This window comes from Rhineura floridana, chromosome 5 (genome assembly GCF_030035675.1).
Source record: "Rhineura floridana isolate rRhiFlo1 chromosome 5, rRhiFlo1.hap2, whole genome shotgun sequence".
Taxonomy (NCBI): domain Eukaryota; kingdom Metazoa; phylum Chordata; class Lepidosauria; order Squamata; family Rhineuridae; genus Rhineura; species Rhineura floridana.
This window is the reverse complement of record NC_084484.1, coordinates 58,309,775-58,335,668: the sequence shown is the minus strand read 5'-3', so window position 1 is coordinate 58,335,668 and position 25,894 is coordinate 58,309,775. Positions and strand designations below refer to the sequence as shown.

At 41.4% G+C, this 25,894-nt stretch overlaps 2 protein-coding genes across 6 annotated transcripts in view; both read left to right on the top strand.

The window, feature by feature from the left end:
• RPL31 (ribosomal protein L31) overlaps positions 1-25,894 on the top strand; it is a 277,352-nt gene that overhangs the window by 229,772 nt on the left and 21,686 nt on the right. The window contains exon 1 of one of the 4 annotated variants that reach the window (XM_061626858.1): positions 12,814-12,817. The exons of 2 other annotated variants lie outside the window; for them this stretch is intronic. The gene's annotated coding sequence lies outside the window, so the exon portion shown is untranslated. Of the gene's footprint in view, positions 1-12,813; positions 12,818-23,338; positions 23,344-25,894 lie in introns of those variants that run through there. One more of the 4 variants, XM_061626859.1, reaches the window with a different exon arrangement.
• The window catches only part of NPAS2 (neuronal PAS domain protein 2), a 109,673-nt gene that overhangs the window by 70,466 nt on the left and 13,313 nt on the right, over positions 1-25,894 (top strand). For both annotated transcript variants that reach the window (XM_061626847.1, XM_061626846.1), the window contains exons 12-17: positions 2,851-2,932; positions 8,639-8,780; positions 10,871-10,974; positions 12,767-12,913; positions 16,290-16,475; positions 25,333-25,520. In XM_061626847.1, coding sequence (XP_061482831.1) covers positions 2,851-2,932; positions 8,639-8,780; positions 10,871-10,974; positions 12,767-12,913; positions 16,290-16,475; positions 25,333-25,520 — 849 coding nt within the window. The remainder of the gene's footprint in view (positions 1-2,850; positions 2,933-8,638; positions 8,781-10,870; positions 10,975-12,766; positions 12,914-16,289; positions 16,476-25,332; positions 25,521-25,894) is intronic.

Genomic DNA, 25,894 nt, shown 5'->3' with positions numbered 1-25,894 from the left:
CCCAATTATTTGTATTTTTCATGGTACATCCACAAAGCTGTCCTCCAACACCACATTTCAAATGAATTGATTTTTCTCTTATCTTTTTTTTCACTGTCCAACTTTCACATCCATACAGAGATTGGGAATATCATGATCTGAATGATCCTGACTTTAGTGTTCAGTGATACATCTTTGCATTTGAGGACCTTTTCTAGTTCTCTCATGGCTGCCCTCCCCAGTTCTAGCCTTCTTCTGATTTCTTGACTATTGTCTCCATTTGGTTAATGATTGTGCCAAGGTATTGATAATCCTTGACAAGTTCAATGTCCTCATTGTCACCTTTAAAGCTACATAAATCTTCTGTTGTCATTACTTTAGTCTTTTTGACATTCAGCTGCAGTCCTGCTTTTGTGCTTTCCTCTTTAACTTTCATCAGCATTCGTTTAAAATCATTACTAGTTTCTGCTAGTAGTATGGTATCGTCTACATATCTTAAATTATTGATATTCCTCCCTCCAATTTTCACACCTCCTTCATCTTGGTCCAATCCCGCTTTCCATATGATATGTTCTGTGTATAGATTAAACAAATAGGGTGATAAAATACAGCCCTGTCTCACACCCTTTCTGATGGGGAACCAGTCTGTTTCTCCATATTCTGTCCTTACAGTAGCCTCTTGTCCAGAGTATAGGTTGCGCATCAGGACAGTCAGATGCTGTGGCACCCCCATTTCTTTTAAAGCATTCCATAGTTTTTCATGATCTACACAATCAAAGGCTTTGCTGTAATCTATAAAGCACAGGGTGATTTCCTTCTGAAATTCCTTGCTCCGTTCCATTATCCAACGTATGGTTGTGATATGTTCTCTGGTGCCTCTTCCCTTTCTAAATCCAGCTTGGACGTTTGGCATTTCTCGCTCCATATATGGTAAGAGCCTTTGTTGTAGAATCTTGAGCATTACTTTATTGAATGGGATATTAAGGCAATAGTTCGATAATTACTGCATTCCCTGGGATCCCTTTTCTTTGGAATTGGGGTGTATATTGAACACTTCTAGTCTGTGGGCCATTGTTTAGTTTTCCATATTTCTTGACAGATTTTTGTCAAAATTTGGACAGATTCAGTCTCAGTAGCTTGTAGCAACTCTGTTGGTATGCCATCTGTTCCTGGTGATTTGTTTCTTCCAAGTATGTTAAGAACAGCTTTCATCTCACATTCTAAAATTTCTGGTTCTTCATCATATGGTTTCTCCATGAATGAATCTGTCATCCTTGCATCTCTTTTATAGAGTTCTTGAGTGTATTGCTTCCATCTTCCTTTTATTTCATCCCGGTCAGTCAGTGTGTTCCCCTGTTGATTATTCAGCATCCCTAGTCTTGGTTTAAATGTCCCTTTCATTTCTCTAATCTTTTGGAATAGGGCTTTTTTCTTCCCTTTTTGTTGTCCTCTTCTATAGAATACAGTAACTATTGTAATAGTTCTTTGTCCCTATGTACTAGTCACTGTATTGTTGCATTTAGCATGCTACAATAATATTTTTTTCCTTAGCTGGCAAAGATGAATATGGCTATTGCCATAGTGCAGTGTCACTATGTCTTGCTGCATAGAAGATGCATTAGAAACAGTTATCACAACATTTTTTGCATGTGTAAATTTATTCTTTGAGGGAGTATATAACTGAGCAGGGCCCCAATTTGGCTCTGCAACATATTTAGTATATAATCCAAGGAGCACCCTTATGATTTGGAACATGCTGGGTATAATAGAATATATCTACTCAGGCTCATAGGGAAGTAGTTAGACTGAGGATATCTTGCTGATCCACTTGGCTGCACTGAGGACCACTCTTGTCTGGAAATAAGATCTTGTCTGATTGAAAAACAGATATATTAAAAGATACAGTATATGTTTTATGATACAATGGATTGTATCTATCAAAATTGTCCCATTTGCACAAAGACTTCTGCTTGTGCATTGGAACTTTCCCTTTGCTTCCTCCTCCTGTACACCCTCCAAATCTGTTCTGGGGGCTCCCCCAACTCTCCAGAGCAGATGTGGGGGAAGATGTTGGGAGAGGAGAAGGAGGGGAAGTTCCATTGCGCAAACCTAAGTCCTTGCGCGAACAGGATGACTTAGTTGGATACAATCCAATATTTTGTTACAACCATTCATACTGTATTGGCATGCTACTTAGACTCTGGAGAAATACTCTTATGCTCATATAACTATGAGCTATGGTCTGAAGGCACATAAGGCCAGCTCCCTGCTGAAGCTAAGCAGGGTCAGGTCTGGTCATTGCCTGGATGGGAGACTGCCTGGGAACCATATGTAAGCCACCTTGGGTTTCTATCATGAAAAGAAAGGCGGGGTATAAATGTAATAAATAAATAAATAATAAATAATATATACCTATTTGGGAGGCAGAGCCATTTCACACATTATGCAACAGCAAATCTGTAATTGCTACCATGTACTCGGGGTGTGGTAGGAACATGGCTAATCATGGGTATGTGTACCTGCACTATAAACTAGATAGCAAATACGTTTGTTGTGTGCACACATTAACCTTTTACAAGTGCATATAAACAGCATAATGTGTAAAACCATGGAACCCCGTCTCAAGTAATTATATATAGGATCACAGCTAATATTTTCTTTTTCTTTTGCAAACAGAATAAACGTGAGCAGAACCTAAACATAAAATGTAAAACATTACATTACTATATACATTTGGATTATATGACACATGAACTTTAAGTGCAGATAAATTCTGGAGTAAATCATGTAATAAACTGGTAGTTGCATTTAATGGTGCTTTCAGAATAGTAGAATGGAATATAGATCTGCACAGAAAATTATAATGTTCAGTTATGCAGGTGTTCGAGTGGAAAGGCAACGAAATTTGATCTTGGAAAACACACCTTCAGAGATAATCTCTTCAATACTAAAGGTATGCTAGATTGACTATTTTCAGAGTTCCCCCCTTTTTTCTACTTTATTCAGCCCATCTGTCAGGAATCACAAACCTTATGGATAATTATTTAAGTGATTTAAGACTCTTCACTTTCACATGAATGTAATGTATCTTACTCCATATCTGAGTAAGATGTGGTTGGGAATACATTGCCATTCTGTTTTCCAGAACGAAATTTCAGAAATGAGAGACACTGGAATCACACCATGCCAAGTAAAAAATATCCATTATGTTCTATGGGACAGTAATGTTTCTTTGAAAGAGAATAACTCTTTAAAAGTAAGGGTAAGAGACATCTGGTGACTTCAGCTACTGCATTAAGAAAACTGTTCAGATGGTGATAAAATATATGGATATTGCCCCACTGAGATGGACCCAGAATTTTCTTTATGCTTTCCATTGCCTGTTCCTCACCATGGCTGGTGTCCCCTGTGCTCACTCTTCCTTAGTTTAAAAGGTGAGGTGAGTAAACCCAGATAGCCTCACTTTCCACCTGATTTATGTTGAGGGTGTTTTTGCTTGCATGTGGTTGTGTGTGGTGTTCTTTTGCATTTGTTTTAATCACTATGCCAATATGGTATTTTGCAGTTGTACAAATGCACAACTCTTTCAATTTTTGAAAACTCAATCAAGGTAGATGACAGACAAACAAAACCCTTGTCCATACATATCTTGATTACCCCACATAAATAACATCATTGTTAAATATAGAATTGAAAGAATGTATGCATTTGATACCAGACCATACAGGAAGAAGCAGGCTATGAAAGGCAAATATATCATAAGCTAGGCATTAGTTATTTTGAAGTTTTCTGGGGATTGGCCTGGGCTCATTCTTGTTCATGGCTTCTTGCCTGTTAAAGCAGATTATACAGCAATGGAATCTAAGGACTGAATTAATGTGATCTATGTTTTCACTGGTTACTATGAAGTTAACAACTGAGTCTTTTTATGAGTATCTTATACACTCTGGTCTTTTACACTCTGGTCCTCAGAATGCAATAATACCATCAATAGCCCGCTGTAATGAGTTTGCGAGACACTTCCAAGATAAGATCACAAACATCCGCCGGGACCTTGACTCCAATATTGTAGCAGTTGAGCCTAATGAGTTGTCCGGAGCACAGTCCTGTCCTGTTTTATTGGATGAATTTCAGTTGGTTCAGCTCGAGGACGTGGACAAGGTGCTTGGACAGGTGCGGGCGACCACTTCTGCTCTGGATCCTTGCCCCTCATGGCTAATAAAAGCTAGCAGGAACGGAACAGCCGGATGGGCCAAGGAGGTGATCAATGCCTCTTTACGAGAGGGAGTGGTACCACCCTGCCTGAAACAGGCGGTGGTGAGACCGCTCCTAAAGAAACCCTCCTTGGACCCTGAAAATCTTGACAACTATAGACCGGTAGCAAATGTTCCGTTCCTGGGCAAGGTTTTAGAGCGTGTGGTCACTCACCAGCTCCAGGCTCTCTTGGATGAAACTGATTATCTGGATCCATGTCAATCGGGCTTTCGGCCGGGGTTTGGTACAGAAACAGCCTTGGTCGCCCTGTATGATGACCTCTGTCAGGAGAAAGACAGGGGGAGTGTAACTCTGTTGGTTCTCCTTGATCTCTCAGCGGCTTTTGATACCATCGACCATGGTATCCTTCTGGGACGTCTTGCGGACTTAGGAGTTGGAGGCACTGCTTGGCGGTGGCTGTGCTCCTACCTCAAGAATCGTCTCCAGAAGTTGGTGCTTGGGGAGCATTACTCGAGTCCCTGGATACTCCAATATGGGGTCCCACAGGGTTCAGTTCTGTCCCCCATGCTCTTTAATATCTATATGAAGCCGCTGGGCGAGGTCATTAGGAGATTTGGAGTGCGTTTCCAGCAATATGCTGATGATACGCAGCTCTACTTCTCCTTTTCATCTTCTTCAGGTGAGGCTGTTAATGTACTAAACCACTGCCTGGCCGCGATAATGGACTGGATGAGAGCTAATAAACTGAGACTCAATCCTGACAAGACTGAGATGCTGTTGGTGGGGGGGCTCTCTGCCCAGATGGTTGATGTCCGACCTGCCCTAGATGGGGTTACACTCCCCCTAAAGGAGCAGGTCCGTAGTTTGGGGGTCTTATTAGATCCGCTCCTGTCACTGGAGGCTCAAGTAGCCTCGGTGGCACGGAATGCGTTCTACCAGCTTCGGCTGGTAGCCCAACTACGACCCTATCTGGATAGGGAGAACCTTGCCACAGTTATCCATGCTCTGGTAACCTCTAGATTGGACTACTGTAATGCACTCTACGTAGGGTTACCTCTGAAGATGGTTTGGAAACTTCAGCTGGTGCAGAATGCTGCGGCCAGAGTTCTTACTGGGACAAAAAAAATTGATCATATAACACCTGTCCTGGCCCAGCTGCACTGGCTACCAATATGTTTCCGGGCCAGATTCAAAGTGTTGGTTCTTACCTATAAAGCCCTTAACGGCATCGGACCGCAATACCTGGCGGAACGCCTCTCCCGCTATGTACCTACTGTACCTACCCGGTCGCTGCGCTCGACGTCGAAGGCCCTTCTCCGTGTCCCAACGCATAGGGAGGCACGGAGAACGATAACTAGAGCTAGGACCTTCTCAGTGGTGGCCCCCGAACTATGGAACGCCCTCCCTGATGAGATACGCCTGGCGCCTTCTTTGTTATCTTTTCGGTGCCAGGTAAAGACCTACCTCTTTGCCCAGGCATTTTAAAAAATTTTAAAAATTTTAAAATTTGAATTTAAAATTGAAAATTTTTAATTATGTTTTACTGTGTATCTACATCCACTTGTATTTTAACCTGTTTTATTATGCTGTACACCGCCCTGGGAGCTTATTGCTATAGGGCGGTCTAAAAATGTAATAAAATAAATAAATAAATAGTATTTGAAGCTTCTGTTGCTCAGAAACACGGATATAAAGGGCCGGATATAATGTGACATTAAAAGCTGCTTTGCATACTGAAGACTATAAAAATGGGTGCTCATTAACTATATGATACATGGTATTAAACATGCAATCCTATACACACACATTTATTTCCATTTATGAATTGCTTCCCATGAAACAAGTGATTAACAAAGTGATTAACAATAAAACATGTATAAAACATATATAAAACAGTTTCAAATCCAATACAGATACAGATTGGGATAAAAATATCCACTCAAAAAGTCTGTTTTAAAAGGAAGATATTCAATAGGTGCCAGAAAGGCAATAGATATGGCACATGTCTGATTTGTGATGGGAGGCAGTTCCAAAGGATAGGTGCTGCCAGTAGGGTTGTGGTAGAATTCTGCCCGATTCTGATTTAGTACCCAATTTTCCATTAATTTACTTATTCTCTAGCATTGCAGATTTTATGTAGTGATTTTCTGCGGCTATTTTTGAAAAAATATCTGCCTCTAAAATATCAATATTAAGGACAATAATTTTATTGATATTTCCTTTTGAAATATCAATATTTACTTTCAAAATATTATTTTCTTCTTTTAAATTATCAATATTAATATAAATATTTTGGAAAAAACAGAGGTAGTGGCTAGCAGACAAAGAATTAACTCAAATTGATACCAGCCTGTTGGGGTGACAGAATGCTTTCGAACTACCACTGGCCAATGGATCCCATCCCTAGCTACCACATTATATGTTAGGGTTGCCAGGTCAGAAGCATCCCAAAATCTGAGATTTAAGTGATGTCACGGGGCGGGCCCGAGTGATGTCATTAAGCATAATACATTAAGCATCAACCACAGTTGCTTGGAGCGTACAATTAAAAAAAAATCTGACTGGAAATTAAGCTAGACATCTTAGCTAAAAGATGGAGCCTGGGTAGGGAACATTTAATCTAGCCTACTTGCTTTCGGCAAGAAGGGTTTAAGTGCCTTCAGGCCAGGCCAGTCACCAGAAAGCCACTGTAGGAAGAAAGGAGCCTAGTGTTGTGGAGATGTTAGATGGGAGCATTCAGGAGTAAAGATGGATGCCCCTGAAGGCTGCAGTTCTAAACACACGTACTAAGGGACTAAGCCCCCATAGAACTCAACAGGACTTACTTCTGAGTAGATATAGTTTGGATTGTGCTGTTGATAAAGCTTGACTAGGGATCCTCTGCAAAGACATCCATATCCAAGCAGGGTTGGCAACCCCCTGCCTGGAATGCCCTGCCCTTATCTTTTAATGTGGCTGCTCCAAACTTCTTTACAGATTTGACCCTTCACTTCAGAAAGAGGTCTGAGAAATGAGAAAGAGTAAGAAGATTCTCTACCCTTTCTGTCTGCATAGATGCTCTCATCCTTCCCCTGCGCCCAGCAGAAGCTCTGGGCCAGGCAGGACGCAGTGGCATCTCATAGAGGACACCCTCCCCTTTCATGGGGTGTATGATTTGTCCTGGCCCAGAGCAGATTTTCGGGTGGGCACCCCCAATTAGTTATTTTTCCTGTATGTCTTTTTCTGCTTTGATTTTGTATAGATGCTCTCTTCTGTGCCCTGCGCCCAGCAGAAGCTCTGGGCCTGGTGGGACGCAGTGGTATCTCATAAAGGACACCCTCCCCTTTCCTGGGGTATATGATTTGTGCTGTCCCAGAGCAGATTTCGGGGTGGGTACCCCAGTTACTTATTTTTTTCTATGTGTTTTTGTCCATTTTGATTTTGCATAGATGCTCTCCTCCGTGCCCTGCGCCCAGCAGAAGCTCTGGGCCAGGCGGGATGCAGTGGTATCTCATAGAGGACACCCTCCCCTTTCATGGGGTATATGATTTGTCCTGGCCCAGAGCAGAGTTTGGGGTGGGCACCCCCAGTTACATATTTTTTATGATTTTATGACATTATGTATTTACTAAAATCAGAAGCCTATTTTGATTTCATAAATGTATTGTTATTCTTGACAGGGAGAGTCCCCCGATCACAGTGATATATCATACAGGGTACCCCAACATATATTTTGGGGTTCAGAGACATGTTAAATTTGGTTTGAAGTTGCTGTAGTTGTCAACTCTTCTTTTTTAGTGTTTTGAACTTTCAAGCAAATAAGGAACTGAGAACTAGAAACTTCAGCGTTGTATCAGATAGATTAAACAGTTGCGGGGGGGCGGCTGACGTTTTGGTGTATATCTCGGGAACCAGACCACCTAGAAACTTAATCTTTTAAAAAAATTGAAGCTGAGAGTCCAGAGATTAAGGGGTGCTAGCCGGAGAGCTGGCGGGCCCCCCAAAAAACTAGAGACTCTGGCCAAAAAACAGAGACCTGGTAACTCTATTATATGTCCAATTCCTACATCGTATGGAAAGGACCTTATGATGAGATGCTATCTGTGTAAGGTTATCTCTTGCAGATCACAGTGATCATCTGGTTGCATGATTGGGGAGACAATCTTTTATGTATCCTTGTTCCAAGCTGTTGTAGGCCTTTGTACACCAATACCATTACCTTGAATTTAGTTAATTGACAACCAGTGCAATTCTTTCAGGCATGTAATTCTTTCAGACATTCTCCTCCAGTGTGCAGTCAAACTCAGGGGTGCTTACTTCTGAGTAAATGTGTACAGGATTGCACTGTGTATAGCTAATACTAAAAATATTTCCCTCCTAACTAAATCCAGCTTTATAACCAAACTCACACTTGTTTGAAACTTTAAAAAACATATCAGATATTAATGATTGCTTTGTTTTTAAGGACAGTGGCTCAGATTTGGATCCTCAACAGCACTTTAATACTCTTGAATTAGACGCATCAATTCTCAACACCAGTTGGACTCTTTCTGTGTCATCTCAGGGCTCACACAAATCTTTGTCTATGTCCTTACCTGACACAGCAAGTAAGTTGTGGTTTCTCTACAAATGCTGCTTTGAAACTGATAATGTTATATTGCAATATAAGCAAGAATGGTAAAAAAAAGAGTAAACGTTTAAATGTCCGCACAGGCCCACCCACATAATAACCACCAGAAGGCAAAATTCTAATAGGCTTTATTTTATTTTACCCATTCTTCAGTGCACTGCAATTTCAGAGCAGGTTACAACTAAACAATTAAACTGTTTCAAATACAATTACTAAAAACAGAGCAGGTAAATCACAATCAGCCAACTTTTTGACCTGCAGATAGTGGTACTTCTTAAGATTATGAAAGTTGAAAGATACATTTGGCTATATAAATACAGTAGGGCCTCACTCATATGGCGGGTTATGTTCCGGACCCCCGCCAAAAAGCAAAAACCACTGAAAAGCGGAACTCATTGAATAGAATGGTGCGTGACGTCCGAAAACCACTGTAAAAGTGGAACAAGCACAGTATGAGTGGGGCTTTAGTCTAATTGCGTCTAATTGAGACCACCGCATTAGCGAAGCGCCCTAAAGCAAAGTGCTGTAAAGCGGGGCCCTACTGTATATTAAAGTTGCAATTCTAAGAATGCATAAGCTCAATAGGTGGGATTCGCTTTCAAGAAAACATACTTAGGGTCAGGTATTGCTAACACACAATGGTCAAAATTCTGCAATTCTAGTTGTGCATAAACATCCATCTGAATGCAGCCAGCAGCATCCCAGTTTATTCTACAAGAAAGAAAGATGTAGACGAAGCAAATTTACCTCAGCTCCACACCAGAAAGGGGTTTGCATGGATATTTGGGTATCCTTTTAGATCCTATTTATCTCTGGAGGGAGAATTAGGATCAAATTACAAGTATGTTAAACATGTAGCTTGCCTATGAGTAGAAGAATCCCCCACTCACCCAAATAGCCAGCACCAATCTGGTTCAGAACCACAGAAGGGGCAAAGGATGAAAAGCCACAGGGCCCCACACACCAGGATCTCAGTATGGATCTGCCTCCTTTTCTGCCCCCAGACTAGGTATTTGTGGAAAAATAATGCACTCAAGGGCAAATCATGTATTTAATGTAATGTTTGTTTTGACCCTCACTCACTCAAACAATCTACTCCAGGGGTAGCCAATGTGGTGCCCTCCAGATGTTGGTGGATTTCAACTCTCATCATCCTCAGCCAGCATGGCCAGTGGTCAGGAATGATGGAAATTGTAGTCCACAACTTATGAAAGGCACCATGTTGGCTATCCTTAATCTACTCAATCTTTTTTTTTACATTTATTTGGGTTCTCATGCACAATGAATGCAAAACTTCTCAGTAAATAAAGTTAGAGGGTAATTATGCTTTCAAGCTAGTTCTTCAAGAGTTTGACAAGGCAAACTTATCTTTAGGCCTGCTTATCAACCAGGACTTGCAAGAAGAGCTACAGTACTTCAAGAAGATGCCTGTGCATCTTGAGATAGTGTAATCAGCCAGAGCGTCATGCGTTCCTTGCTGTAGCACAACAGAAGTCTGAACTGCTGCTCAGTTTTAAAAGTGGTTTGTCTCTTATACAATGTGGCAATGAAAACATAAAGTGAGGTTGTATGTGCAGTTTTCTACATGTATAGGTCACTTTTTAAAAAATCTCAGTGCATCTTTGAAAAGTCAGCGAGGGGACATTTGCACAAGGGCATCCTTTCTCTCAGCACTCAAGGATACTCTGAAAAAGCAAATAGTCTGACCCAAGGGAATGCTCCTGTGATGACTTTAGTAATGCATTTGCTCCATAATAAATCCAAAGTGCTGCAGGCAGGATCAAGAAAGGGGGGAACCCTTGACTCAGATGAGATATTATGAGATTCCCACCCCATTTATCCTCTTATCATCACCCACTGATGGTGTATTCCAGGCATTGCCTACTTGGTGTCCTCCAGATGTTTTGGACTGCATCTGGATGGCACCAGGTTGGCAAAGGCTGGTGTATTTGTTTTATTGCTTACATATTGCAATGATTCAGTCTTTTTGTATACGTTAATAGCAACTTTAATAACTCTAATTTAAATAGTAATTTAGTAAACAGATTTTACCAAATATTTTTATAGCCACCACAACAAAACTTAACACAGAGTCTCACTCATTGCAAAGAAGCCCCACTATACAGGAGGACTTACCAATACAGAGATCCAGCCAACCTGCCACTGCTCAGGTAAGACTTAAAAAGAAAGTTAATCAAAGTGAACAGAAACATCAAAATAAATTCTATAAAATGGATTTGAAGACAGATCTGAACCAAACTGAGGGAAGACAGGAACTTTTAATTATGAGTGAGAGTAAAATATTTTTCATTTTCAATGAATTGGAAACATAAGAAACTAAAACTCTTATTCGCACTAGCTGGAAATGAGACTTATGAGCATGCTCATAAGTGGCCAGGTAAGTCAAGGCCTTTCCTATGTCTAGGAAGTCCTCCCTGGTTCCTCTGATGTTAGGGAGGTGTTTTGCATAAAGCCCACTCTCAAAAAAGTTAGCAAGACACAGTTAGGGGGGAAAGTATACACACGCATTAATACACACTGACACTCACACATCGACACACCCTCTCTGACTGCTGAATGGCCAATAGAAGTTCAGAGTGAAGGAGAAGGAAAGAGAGAAGCTGTGGTATCAGATGCTTCAGGTGGATGTGGAGTTCTTGCTCCCCAAATACCATATTCTGTCCAGGTTTTTGTATACTTTTTTCCATCTTTCAAGGGATCAGTTGCTGAAACCTCCTTTCAGATTCTTTGTTACTTTGACCACAGGTTGTCTGCATACATGTTCCTGTAAGCACTAGTAATCAGTATGTGCTGACTTTGCAAAGTTCTTTGGAATTGAGATCACACCTACAAGGGCCTAGCTGGATGTTCCTTGTTGTTTCAAGGAGAACTAGTCATCTTACTTTGATGTGTGCCTTTGGCCAGTTTTGTTTTGTATACTAAGCTTAGTGAACAAGTTAACATTATTGCTTTATTTCTTGGTAGCAGAGCTTTCTTTTCTAAGCTCAACAATCATTCCTCACTCACCTCATTTACAAGTGATTCATATCACACTGAGAGCATTGAAGACTGGTATACATTTGAGGGCAATATTGTAGAAACATTAAGGCAGTTTGTAAAGAAAAGATACTGTAAGAAGCTTGGCTAGAGGCATTACAGGCTTCTTATAAAGGAAGAACATACACAAGTACTTTAGAAAGAACAAACACGAATACTTATATCATGAAAATATACCTGGTTTATTAAAATGCACAACAGGGTGGGAAGCATTGCACCAACACTTCCCTACCGCTGTTTCTGCCGTCAGGTTTGTGGGAAATGAAGAGGGTAAGGTTGAGGGGCACATAGGTGGCGGCGGCAGGGGAGGCCTTTTGAGTTCTGTGCTCCTGATACGTGAGGAGCATGGTGGATCCAAATTCAAGACTGGGGTACAAAAAGAAGCTATTTTCCATTTTTTAAACTTTTTTTAATTTGGTGGGTGCTGAGAGTGTGAAGATTTAATGACCCCAATTCCAAATCAAACCAAGGGGATACATTCAAACCAGCAACCCATCCCAAGGCTACTCAGTCCAATGGTGTAGTGATTTTAATCTTCTCTCATGAAAAAGAATATCACTCTAATTGGAGAGGGTAATTTAACAGACGAATTCCATGTTCAGTCGAAGCATTCTGATTATATAACAAGGATAACAATATCCAAGAGGAAAAGTATTTACATTTTAAGAACCCAATTTCTAATGAAGAAGCCTGCATTGTATAACAAGTGGAAATGGTTCCTAGATGCCTAGAGATGTGACGGTCCAGGAAAAAAATCAGGAAAACACCTCCCCCCCCCCCCGTTCTTCTCATCTCTAGAGTGCACCAAGGAAAAAGCATGCTGCTTCCTGTTACTTTGTATAGGGGTAATCTAAAGCAGCTTAGTTATGGTATTTAGTAATATTGCTCTTTGTTTTCTTGTTTAAGCTCTCAGCCCAGTTCAACGTGTTCCAAACTATCAAAGACCAGCTTGAGCAGCGAACGAGAATACTGCAAGCCAATATTCAGTGGCAGCAGGAAGAGCTACAGAAAATCCAGGAACAGCTCTCTATCGTGCAGGATTCCAACATACAGGTTAGCAGGAGAACACCCCAAAGAATATATTTCTCAGACAAATTACTCTGATCCAATGAGAGGCAGAATCTTTGAGCAAAACCAGATTTCCATACACAGATCACTTTGATGCACAATGGGCTGCTGCATCAACGGGGATTTCCTGCATCCAGCAGCTCAACTCAAACATCTTCTTTGTCAAGGGGTAATTCACTGCAGATACACTTTTCCTTCTGAAGAGATGGGAGATCAATGAACACTACTGTTCTTAAATCTCTGTGGCTTAGGACTGTCTCTGCAAAGATCAATTTCCACTGAAGTTGCACTCAGAGAATTAAGACTGGTTCATAGTCCAATGAAGGCTGTCACAAAGACCCTGAAATGCTAACTTGGAAATTTGATTTTGCATTCTCTGCCCCAGCCATTGAGTTGAAGAAATGACTGTGTGAAGGGCTGTATCAGCCATCTTTTGTAAAATGAGAACGACTGCCTGCGTAGGGCACTTCTCTTCTGGTTTAAGATTTATAAAGTGATCATCTCCAATGCAGCAGTTTCAGGATGCAACAGTGAAATCTCCACTGTTTTCTACATATCCAAAGTCAGAACTACATTGTATCAGCAAATATGCATGCCCAAAACCAAGTGTATTGAGATAGATTGAATATGGGGACAGAGTGACATTTGCAGAGGAGAATCAGTGGGACAGAAGAACAATAAAAACTCTTCTACACTCAGCAATTATCCCCTGCAAAAACTGGTTTTCCCATAGCTGAGCTCACTTACGAGTGCAGAGCCTGGCTCACAAAAACAACAACACTGTAATACAACAGGGTGTGGATTTGCAAAAGAGGATCAAGAGATGGGAGAAGGATAATGCATCTCCAGCCAACCCACCAATTCTCCCTGCAAGTCACTACCCCTTCATTAGTTTAACAAGGAATAATATGGTTGGGAACTCACTATTTTCCTTGTAATGCATAGTTCCACCCTAATTACTTCATTTTAACAATATTTATTTATTTATTTATTATTTTATTTATATCTCGCCCTTCCTCCCAGCAGGAGCCCAGGGCAGCAAACAAAAGCACTAAGGACACTTTAGGACATCATAAAAACAGACTTTAAAATACATTAAAACAAAATATATTGGACTGCTTTTCTCCTTCAAGCTGAATATGGCCTATTAATTCCATTTTTGTGGTCTCAGCAAGACTCCTCAGACTGCATTGCATGTAGTCCTATGACAGACAGACCTATCTCCAACAGTGCTGTGGTGTGGATTAAAAATAAGTTCTACATTTGAGCCACACCAACACATGAGATTTACAAATAGCAAAATCCAAATGGAATCTTTCAAATAAATGTCTTGTAGCTATAAATTGTGTGGTATCTTTCCTCCTGATACATTATAAAAATAATTGCTGCTGTTAAGTTTCCTCGTTGGATCAAGACAGATGGTTAAAATATCTGTTTTCTAAAGGGCATGCATAGAACAGCTTTCTCCTGTTGCCTTCTTAATATGATGCTAAGATGATGCTAGATGTAACAGGTGTTGTGCTTTCATGTCTTTTGCTTCTTTCATGAGAATACTAATGAGACTGCCAATTAGAAGCGATTAGTAATATTCTTCTCATGTCTTGACACACTGCAAAAGTAATCCTGAGATTTTGTTGTGGCATATCTATGCCCTTTCTAGTTTATCTCCTTAGACTTGCTTACAGTGTGAAGGGGGTGGGGAAAGTCCTTTCTGTTCATTGGGATTCCAGTTATTATTTAGTGATCAATTAATGCCAGGATGATAAGAAACCTGGGCAAAGCTATTGTGAATGAAACACTTCCTGTTTTGGTACTTAAGCAGTGCTCATACACCCCTCTGAAAGAAGACTTGAGACAAGGTATATGGGTAAAAGGTTATATTTAGTTAGAAGATCTGCAAATAAGCCAATGCAAATAGTGCAGGCAGGTGAATCTAGGTGGCTGTATGTGTTTGAGGTATGCATCCTTCCATCCTCTGGGCATGCAACAAATTATTTGTTGGCTCCCAAGAAAAGAGTTGGGAGAAACTCCTCCACTCCTGCTAAGTGAACCCTGGGTGTCTACCAGATGTGTGCACCCTAGAAGTTTTACCACTAATGCTCTTGTGGTCAGTATTTTGCAGGAGAAACTTAAGTGCATACTGGGAAATTTAGGTTTGTGCAATTAAAATGGATTAAAGCACTCTTTTGCCCAAGCACAACAAATCCACTTTTAAACAAATCCACTGCCCCTATCTTTTAACATGGCTGCTCCAAACTTCTTTACAGGTTTGACCCTTCACTTCAAAAAGAGGTTTGAGAAATGAGTAAGAGTAAGAAGATTGTCTACTCTTTTCTGTCTACCCTGTGGGCTGCTATAAACTCTCTTTGACAGCCAACCTAATTCCAGTCTGTAATAATTGACAGAGAGGAAACACACATGGTTTGGTCTACCTTCACAGGCAGTAGATTGGGAACAACAGTTGCAGCCACACTTCCAAATATGTGAATTCTCTTTTACCTCTATTGGGCAAGAAGCAAACCATCATGCAACTAATAAAGTGCATCATCAGTGGGTTTAAGGAGGTTGAGCTGACCTCATGGAACCACTGCTGTTGCTTCTATGGATGTAAGGGAGTGAGGTTAAAGATAAATGAAATACAAATAGAAAAGAAAAACAAAAGACAGTAATGATTTCCTAAATGCAATACCATACACCAACCAGGACAAGATTCCTATGAGTAAGGCAGAAAACTCAGCATCCCATAATCAGTCAGGATTCCTAACCAAAACCCAAAACTAAAAAAATCCTGGCAGCCAGTCAGCCAATTCTCAGAAATCCCCATGCAGCACACTGACCTGGGGGCTGCAGTTGATGCAGAATGCTGCGGCACGATTGCTGACATGAGTGAGACCCTATCAGCACATAATACCTCTGCTCTGAAATCTGCACTGGTTGCTGATTTGCTACCAGGCCAAGTTCAAGGTGTGCTTTCCATGTTATGGATGCCACAAAGTCCTTGTTCTGCTCTTGTAAGAAATCAGTCCTTTAGTGTGGCAGCACCTACGCTTTGGAACTCCCTGCCTATTGATATTAGGCATATGCTTTCATTGTACTCTTTTCAGCATCTGCTAAAACCATTTTTGTTTAGGCAAGCCCATCCAGGCATGTAGAAGCTGTTATGTTTTTTATCTGTTTTAACTCATTGTTGGTTTTATTAATTTGAATGTTTTTAAATACCTGTCTGGTTCAAATTGAGCCCTCTATCTCCATTTATAAATGTTCAAGATACGACAACTTAAAATTGGAATTGTGAATGTATTTCTCTTGCCTTGATTTGCCTGGCAAGATAATTAAAAAAGAAACCATCTTTGTCTTCCAGATGTTTTTACCACAGCCATCAGCACCTCTGAATTTGGGCAGCATACAGCAGCCAGAAGCTCAGAGGCAGTCAGTGGCTGATTCACAGCAGCAAGCTGTGCCAAGGCCTCACCTGCAAGGGCAGGTTGCAGCTCCTCAAACAACAGACCAAGAAATGTTAAGAGAAGAAAATGTGCTATCAAGCCAGGTAAGCAGACAGCAACCTGCAACTGTTTTACAGAGATAGTCTTGAGGAAACCACACATGAACATATAGAGTTCTTTTATACATGTAAAAACAGTTTTGCCCTGCCAATTTAGTTTTAGTCAAAATACTATTGACTGTCACTCTCACTGATTGTAATGGAGTTGGATTGTGCTATTTTGTATTTACTTTTAGAACTTGTAAATAGGATAGAACAATGCATGGGATTATGCAGGAAAGAACAATATATTTTGCTTTTCGTGTAAGGTGACATATTGACATCAATAGTCAATGCAGTAATCCAAAGAAGCTACTATATATACAGAAAATGGTTAGTTCTTGACAAAAGCTCCTGCATGTGTAGAAAGACACACACAGAGAAACTACATCCATCAGCATTATCCAAGATAAAAATCTCCGTCTCTCTTTTTTTTTTTTTTGCATTACCTGACCAACATTACATGCTACTAGGTGGGAGTTAGATTTACTGTTTTAACTCTCTAAAACTAGGGCTGTCCACTGATTTTAAAATGCTTATCTGGATGTTAATTTATTGATTGCTTAACTGATACAAAAAAGACATTTGCATATTAAGAAAACCTCAATAAAGGTGTCATTTTGAGCATTTTGGAAGCATGACATAATTTGCAGTCTACTAATCAAATACTGCCCGTCACTGTTAGATGGAAAGTCTTTGTTTAATATTTTCCTTTTCATTCTTTATTATAGCACACCAGAATCACAATAGGTTCAAAAGACAAACAAGCCAGTCCTTGAATTTGACCTTTTTTGATTAAACGTTGCTCTCACCAATGAATTAGTGAACTAAGGTTTTAGTTTATTAATATACCAATTAAAGCTTACAATCTTATAATGTATTTAATTTTTTAAAATAAACAATATTTCAAAATATAATATTTCAAAAATCACTTAATATTTCAAAAATCTCTAGACAGTATACTGCGTGAAAACCACAGTATATCATAAAAATGTTAAAAACAAAAATAGAACCTAAAGCCAATAAAATAGCACTACAAAAACATACAAAAACATGCAAAAGCTAATATACAGAAATTAAGAAGATTCAAACATGTAAAACAGGGTCCAATCTTACGGGTCAGGGAAAGCCTGAGCAAAACGTCTTAACAAGGCTTTTGAAGCACCTGATGGTTGCTGCGTCACATATGGCAGAGGGACAGGGATTCCACAATACAGAGGCAACAGCAGAAAATGCACCAGCATATTGTGTAGGGTGCAGTGCTGGGAGTAGAATTTCCCCCGATGATCTAAGTGATCTTACAGGTATATACAGCAGCAGGAAGTCTTTCAGGTAACCTGGTCCCAAGTTGTTCACCGTTTGATATGTTAATGAGACCTTGAACATAGCCCAAAATATCAGAATGGTCTAGATTAATATGGTCTATTGGTGTGGTGTTTCATCTGAAGTTTAAGAGAACTCTTTCAGTCTTTGAATTGAAAGATTTAAAGGACACTAACAGAACAATCCTAACTATAGAAACCCAGGGTAACTTATGCTTAGGTAAGTTACCCCTACATGTACTTATGCTGATCTTTGTAAGGTACAAAACCCTACCCAACTGGATGGAGATACCTTGGGCAACATGATTAATTGTGTTTTCTCTCATCATGTGCAGACAGTATATACTCTCAGATGTTGTGCAAAGCATTGCAAGTATGTAAGCAGGGCCTGGCTGCTGGATCAGGCCAAAGGTTCATTTTCTAAACTCTGCACTTCAAGAAGGATGCAAACAAACTGGAACAGGTTCAGAGGGGGGCAGCAAGGATGATCAGGGGACTGGAAACAAAGCTCTATGAGGAGAGACTGAAAGAACTGGGCATATTTAGCCTGGAGAATAGACAATTAGGGGGGAGATATGATCAGTGCCGGTGCCAGGCTATTTTGCGCCCTAGGCAAGGCTAACTACTTGCACCCCCCCAAAAAAAAATGGCTAACTTCAATTTTCTAAATAAGATTAAGATGTGACTAAGATTAAAAATTAAGTGCATTTTCACTTTGTGTGTGTGTGTGTGTGTGTGTATTACATAACCTCCAATTAACTACGGTCTATTTCATATATACATAAAAAACAATTCTAATGTATGAATTACTTCAAAATGATAAAGTTCTTCAAAATATAAAATAAAAGTAAAATATTATCAGAAATTTAAAAGATGTAACAAAAATTATGCAAAAATTGCACAAACAATCTAGCCTACTTGCTTTAGGCAAGAAGGGTTTAAGTGCCTTCAGGCTAGGCCAGTCACCAGAAAGCCTCTGTGGGAAGAAAGGAGCCTAGTGTTTTAAAGTCTGTTTTTATGATTTTTAAAGTGTTTTTAGTGCTTTTGTTTGCCACCCTGGGCTCCTACTGAGAGGAAGGGTGGTGTGTTGCCTCCACAGGGTTTAGAATTGTATATAGAGAGACTCCTTCTGTTGTGCTAAACAACGCATTTATTATATTATATTATATTATTTATTTATTTATTTATTATACTTGTATACCGCCCCATAGCCGAAGCTCTCTGGGTGGTTTACAGTAACTAAAAACAAATACAATTTAAAATACATCTTTTAAAAAACAATTTAAAACACAATTTAAAAATTTAAAACAATATAAAACACATGCTAAAATGCCTGGGAGAAGAGGAAAGTCTTGACCTGGCGCCGAAAAGATAACAGTGTTGGCGCCAGACGCACCTTGTCAGGAAGATCATTCCATAATTTGGGGGCCACCACTGAGAAGGCCCTCTCCCTCGTTGCCATTCTCCGAGCTTCCCTTGAACTAGGCACCCGGAGGAGGGCCTTTGATCTTGAACGTAGTGTACAAGTGGGTTCGTATCGGGAGAGGCGTTCCATCAGGTATTGTGGTCCCAAGCCGTGTAAGGCTTTATAGGTCAAAACCAGCACCTTGAATCGAGCTCGGAAACATACAGGCAGCCAGTGCAAGTGGGCCAGAATCGGTTTTATATGTTGGGACCATCTGGTCCCTGTTACCAATCTGGCTGCTGCATTTTGCACAAGCTGCAGTTTCCGAACCGTCTTCAAAGGCAGCCCCACGTAGAGTGCATTGCAGTAATCTAATTTGGAGGTTACCAGAGCATGGACAACTGAAGCCAGGTTATCCCTGTCCAGATAGGGACATAGTTGGGCCACCAACCGAAGCTGGTAGAAGGCACTGCGTGCCACTGAGGCTACCTGGGCCTCAAGTGACAGAGATGATTCTAGGAGAACCCCCAAGCTACGAACCTGCTCCTTCAGGGGGAGTGCTACCCCATCCAGAACAGGTTGGACATCCACCATCTGGTCAGAAGAACCACCCAGTAGCAGCATCTCAGTCTTGTCTGGATTGAGCCTCAGTTTATTAGTCCTCATTCAGTCCATTGTCACAGCCAGGCACTGGTTCAGCACATTGACAGTCTCACCTGAAGAAGATGAAAAGGAGAAATAGAGCTTCGTGTCATCAGCATACTGATGGCAACACACTCCAAAGCTCCGGATGACCGCACCCAATGGTTTCATGTAGATGTTGAACAGCATGGGGGAGAGAACTGACCCCTGCGGAACCCCATACTGGAGAGTCCAGGGTGCCAAGTAATGTTCCACAAGCACCACCTTCTGGAGGTGACCCACCCAGTAGAAGCGGAACCACTGCAATGCAGTACCTCCCACTCCCAACTCAGCCAGTCTCCCCAGAAGGATACCATGGTCGATGGTATCGAAAGCCGCTGAGAGATCAAGGAGAATCAACAGAGTCACACTCTCTCTCCTGTCTCTCTCCCAACAAAGGTCATCATACAGGGTGACCAAGGCTGTTTCTGTGCCAAAACCAGGCCTGAAACCCGACTGAAATGGATCCAGATAATCGGTCTCATCCAAGAGTGTCTGGAGCTGGTCCGCAACCACTTGTTCCAGGACCTTGCCCAGGAATGGAACATTTGCTACCGGCCTATAGTTATTAAGATTTTCTGGGTCCACTTCCTCTCGCAGAGAGGCATTAATCATCTCCCTGGCCCAGCCGGCTGTTCCATCCCTGCTAGCTTTTATCAGCCAAGAAGGACAAGGATCCAGCACAGAAGTGGTTGCACGAACCTGTCCAAGCACCTTGTCAACGTCCTCAAGCTGCACCAACTGAAATTCATCCAAGAAATCGGGACAAGGCTGTGCTCTGGATACCTCGCTTGATTCACCAGCTATAACACTGGAGTCTAAGTCCTGGCGGATGCTAAAGATTTTATCCTGGAAGTGCTTAGCAAATTCATTACAGCGGCCCTCAGATGGTTCTACCATGTCCCTGGGGCCAGAGTGTAATAGCCCCCGGACAATTCTGAAAAGCTCCACTGGGCAGCAGATTGATGATTTGATAGTGGCAGCAAAATATTGTTATTTTGCTGCCCTTACTGCCCCTAAATACAGCTTACCATAGGCACTTACCAGTGTATAATTGCATCCACCAGGAGTTCATCTGCATCTGCACTCAAGCCGTCTCCGATATTGTTTCATCGCTCTCAACTCTGGGGTATACCTTGGAGCCGTACGAGCTCTACACAGGAGAGGGCGCTCAGGAGCAATCATGTCAACCGCCTGGGTCATTTCTGTATTCCACAGCTCAACCAGAGTTTCAACAGGAGCGCCAGCCCTATCAGCCAGAAAACTCCCCAGAGCCCTTTGGAAACCATCCGGATCCATTAGTCTCTGGGGGCGGACCAACTTAATAGGTCCCCCACCCTTGCAGAGGGGAAAAGCCACTGTAAGTCTAAACTTCAGCAAGCAGTGATCTGTCCATGACAGAGGGACTGATGTAAGGGCCCCCCCACATTCAGATCACCAACTCCATGTCCAGTTTCAAAAACCAAATCTAGAGTATGCCCTCCTACATGTGTTGGGCCAATGGCATATTGGGACAGTCCCATGGTTGTCATGGAGACCATGAAATCCTGAGCCGTCCCGGATAAGGTGGCCTCGGCATGGATGTTGACATCCCCCAGAACCAACAGTCTGGGGGATCTCAACAGTACACCCGAGACCACCTCCGTCAGCTCAGCTAGGGAGTCTGTTGGGCAGCGGGGTGGGCGGTACACCAACAGAATCCCCAGTCTGTCCCGCTGACCCAACATAAGGTGCAAATACTCCAGACTAGTAGTCACATGGACAGGGTGTTTGCAGAGGGAGATGGAACTCCTATAGACCACAGCAACCCCCCCTCCCCGACCCTCAGGTCTACCCTGATGCTGGACCAGGTACCTTGGCAGGCATAGCTGGGAGAGACTGACTCCTCCCTGCTCACCCAGATCAGCTGCCTCATCCACAATTCCACAATTAAATTATGAATGAGGGAGATCTTATTATGCACCGATCTGGCGTTTAGGAGCAGATTAGAGTTATGGAACTCTATCGGTCTGCCTCTATGCTCCCTTAGCCTTACAGTAACTTCCTGTCAGGTGACATCACCCCTGTCTTTAATTGGTTAGTTAGTTTTCCCTCCCAAACCTGCCTCAGTTTGTTTCAGGCATGAGTGAAGCTAGCAGCAGGCCTAGTAGCCTCAGAGGACAACACTTTTTTACCTATCTCTCTTTCTCAGAAGATATTTCTCTGCCAGAGTTCACCATCCCCAGAGACTGTACGCTTTCTTTGAAGTTTCTGTGTAGCTTTGTGTTTTCTGGTTTAATAAAATAGTTCTGATTAAAAGAGAGAGATTGAGTTGACTGTCTGGCAAAGTAGGTTTCAGAACCACGGGCTCAGAACAGGTGGGATATAATTCCTAATGGAGTTCAATGGAGTTTACTCCAGGTACATGGAAAGCAAGTATTGGATTAAATACTTTCATATTGCAAAGGTTTTCAAATCACTGCCCTCTTCAGTAGCCCCCAGGGTCTGACTCTTAAGTTGCACACAAGAGGAAAACATCTAAGCCATATTCTTACTTACTCAAACTGAGAATCTCAAAATTTTCTGACGTTGCAATGAAGTCTAAGCACCGCCTGGCTCAACAAAACACAACCCTGGCTTCACTATTGGCTACAATCCTGAAAGGGCGGGGTTAGAGCTGTTGGAATGTATGAGATTCAACTCCAACTTGTGGGCTGAGGGTGCATGGGGTTAAAAAGGCTAGCGAGACAGCAGACCTCTTGGTTGCTAGGCGATACCTGTCCTTTGATCCCCCTGCTGTCTCTTCCCTTCCTGCTAGACTGATATGCAAAGGATGTTGATCCCAATTCCTTCCCTCCTTCCCAGTTCTTCTCTCGAGAGGGGAGCAGACATGTTTGCTTTGTCTCTCCCTCTCACCACCATGAGGGCTAGTACTGGGACCAGTGCAAGCTGCTCCAGCATAGCTAGTTAGCTAGATCTAGAACTCTTTCCTATCAGTGGCCATGCTGGCTGGGGGTGATGGGAGTTGTAGTTAATTATATTCCATTGCACTATTGTGGTATTTATCTTAAAATAAAAAATATAAATTGTCAGTTGCATTTTTACAAGGGTTAAAAAAACTAATCTGTATAAAACTGTGCCCCTCAAAGGTCAGTTCTGCGCCCCTCTGAGATCTGCGGCCTAGGCGATAGCACCGGCCCTGGATATGATAGCACTCTTCAAGTACTTGAAAGGTTGTCACACAGAGGAGGGCCGGGATCTCTTCTTGGTCATCCCAGGGTGCAGGACACGGAATTATGAGCTCAAGTTATGGGAAGCCAGATCTTGACTGAATATCAGGAAAAACATCCTAACTATTAGAGCAGTACGACAATGGAATCAATTACCTAGGGAAGTGCTGGGCTCTCCCAACACTGGAGGCATTAAAGAGGCAACCAGACAGCCTTCTGTGGGGTATGCTTTAACTTGGATTCCTGCCTTGAGCAGGGGGCTGGACTCGATGGCCATATAGGACCCTTCCAACTCAGCTATTATATGATTCGATTATTCTATTCCAAACTCAATTCAGGAGGAATTTGACTTACACCACCTTTTTAGCCGGGTAAGTTCTGACAGGTTGCTAGGTCACATGATCAAGCTGAAAGGGGTTTGGAACAGATACAAGTCTCTCCTTGCCCTGCCCCACCCCTACCATCCTCCCAAAATACCCCTCTTGGGGAACTTAAGTAAGTTCCACCAGCTGAACACAGGCTGAGCCAGGGTGAGGGATGCATAGCCCTGGCTCAGCCAGGAAAACCTAAGATCCACTTAATTCAAACTCTCTCATCCCAGTGGATCTTGGATTGTGCTGCTAAACTGCAATCCTAACCCCACTTAACTGGGAGTAAGACCCATTTAATCCTATAGGACTTAGTTTTGACTAGATAGGGTTAGGATTATACTGTTACACAAGTAAACTGCACTGAAATAACCATTCAGTGATGTAAGGAAGAATTAAGTTGACATGCCTAGCTGTTAATTATAGAATTAGCTGAGCTTTGTATTTCCTGGTGTCTTTGCACAGTGAAATATGCCAGTTGGCTTTTCTGGCTGTTCAGGGCATTAATTAAAAATTCTGAAATCACCACATGTTATTTTATATGCTAATGTACCCAGATTTTGCTAAAATATAAAAGGTACTTGGAACAAAGGTTTTTTAGGAACATCCTTAATGTTTCTCTTTTCATTGTCATCCCTAATATTTCTCTTTTCATTATCATAATTACACATGCAGGATGACCATATGATCAGGCAAAATGGCTGTCACTATTCTGGGCCTTGCATAGATGCCAGGGGGTGGATTTGATTGGCTGTCCCACTGCAAGGCCCCTTAGGCAAGATATTATTTCCTCCAGGGCAGCATAGGAACACAGTCTTATCTAGCACATTTCTGAGTTCTGTACATACATATCAGGTTGATTCCGAACTTAATAATCTTACTTAGAGTAGACCCATTTAAATTAATGGGATGTATGTCAGTCATTACTAACTTAGGTTCCATTGATTCCAGTGGGTCTATTTTAAGCATGATTAAGTCTGGATTCAATCTCAGTATTTTTTACACTACACCTATCAGTGAGGCCTAAGTTATTATTTGTCCATTGCAGATGGGGGGGGGAACAAGATGGAGGCAAAAGAGGTTTGCTGAAGGCCATCTAGTGAGTTCATGGCTAAGATGAAATGTGAAGGGGGGACTTCTCAACTCAGACCTTTAGCTGCTTTGCCATAGCAGCCGAATGGTATGAATGTTGAAGAACAAACAATACTGCTGAGAAAAGTACATCTTCAAATGTACATGCTAAGATTACTTTGGCAAACGTGCACAATGTGTCAGTAGGTGAGTCAAGTGCTTTGCAGAAGCTAATAAAACATGATGAAACGATTGCACTGGCATGTAGGTAGAATAAGACGTTGCAAAATAAGGCATATAAAATTCCAGTTTAACACACAGACTCATCCTGCTACAAATACAATCTGCTGGGATTCTTTCCTACACCTTTGAAATGAACATGTGCTAGGCAAGAGCACTTCCAGCAGATTGCGCCCTTTAATTTATCATTCAGTTGACTGCGAATCATCTGAAATGCTACCTTTTGGAAGTTCTGTCCTTTCACTTTTTCCTGTAAGCATTATGTGAATTGGCACTTTTGCTCCAGTTATCCAAAATCACAATTCTTGTAAATCCCTTAAAAAAAAGGTAAATTGCCAGACCTACAATAAATGGGTATGGATTTATTTATTTTTCTAATCTGCTATTGTCTTAAGGTCTAACTGAAGCACATCACATAATTGCCCTTTATGAGAGGATGGAATGAACCAAATGTGGATCTGGTAAATTTGATGAAAATATTCATAATTTAATTCTGTGTGTTTGTGCAATATACCCAAACCTTTTGGTTATTGTTTCTGCTGATACTATTATTTTTAACTATTCTAGGATCAGAAATCAGTAAGAACTTCACAAGGAATGCAGGATAGCTGTCAATCTCCCAGCAACTTAAGTATACAATTTAGCAATGCCTCAGTTCTTCCACCGCCTTTGAGCATAGCTCCACCTGATGCCATTCTGCAGGATAGCAACCGCCAGCACAATACTACAGATTTCAGTCATGATCGACAGCTGAGGTAAAAGAATTGTAGTAACTTGTGGTCTTTTTTTTTTTTAAAAAATCCTCTTTATAGAGCACTATCTATATTTGTCTGTTTAGTTTATTACTATAGAGCAGGTAAAGATTCTAAAAATTAAGAAAAATGCCCATTTTATCAAGTTAAAGCATTAGACTATGAGTAAGCTTGAAAGGAAAAAGAGGGAAAGTATGAGAACAGGGATGGCAAGACAGACTTGCAGGTTATTTTTCTCTAACCGAGTTGGTGCTGTGTAAGAACTTGTTTACTTCTTTGTTCTGTTTTGAAAATGTTTTTTAAAAATATTTTTTGAAAATCACCTTGCAATGGCTGGAAAGAAAATACAAGAAACAATACCTAATTAACCATTTAAG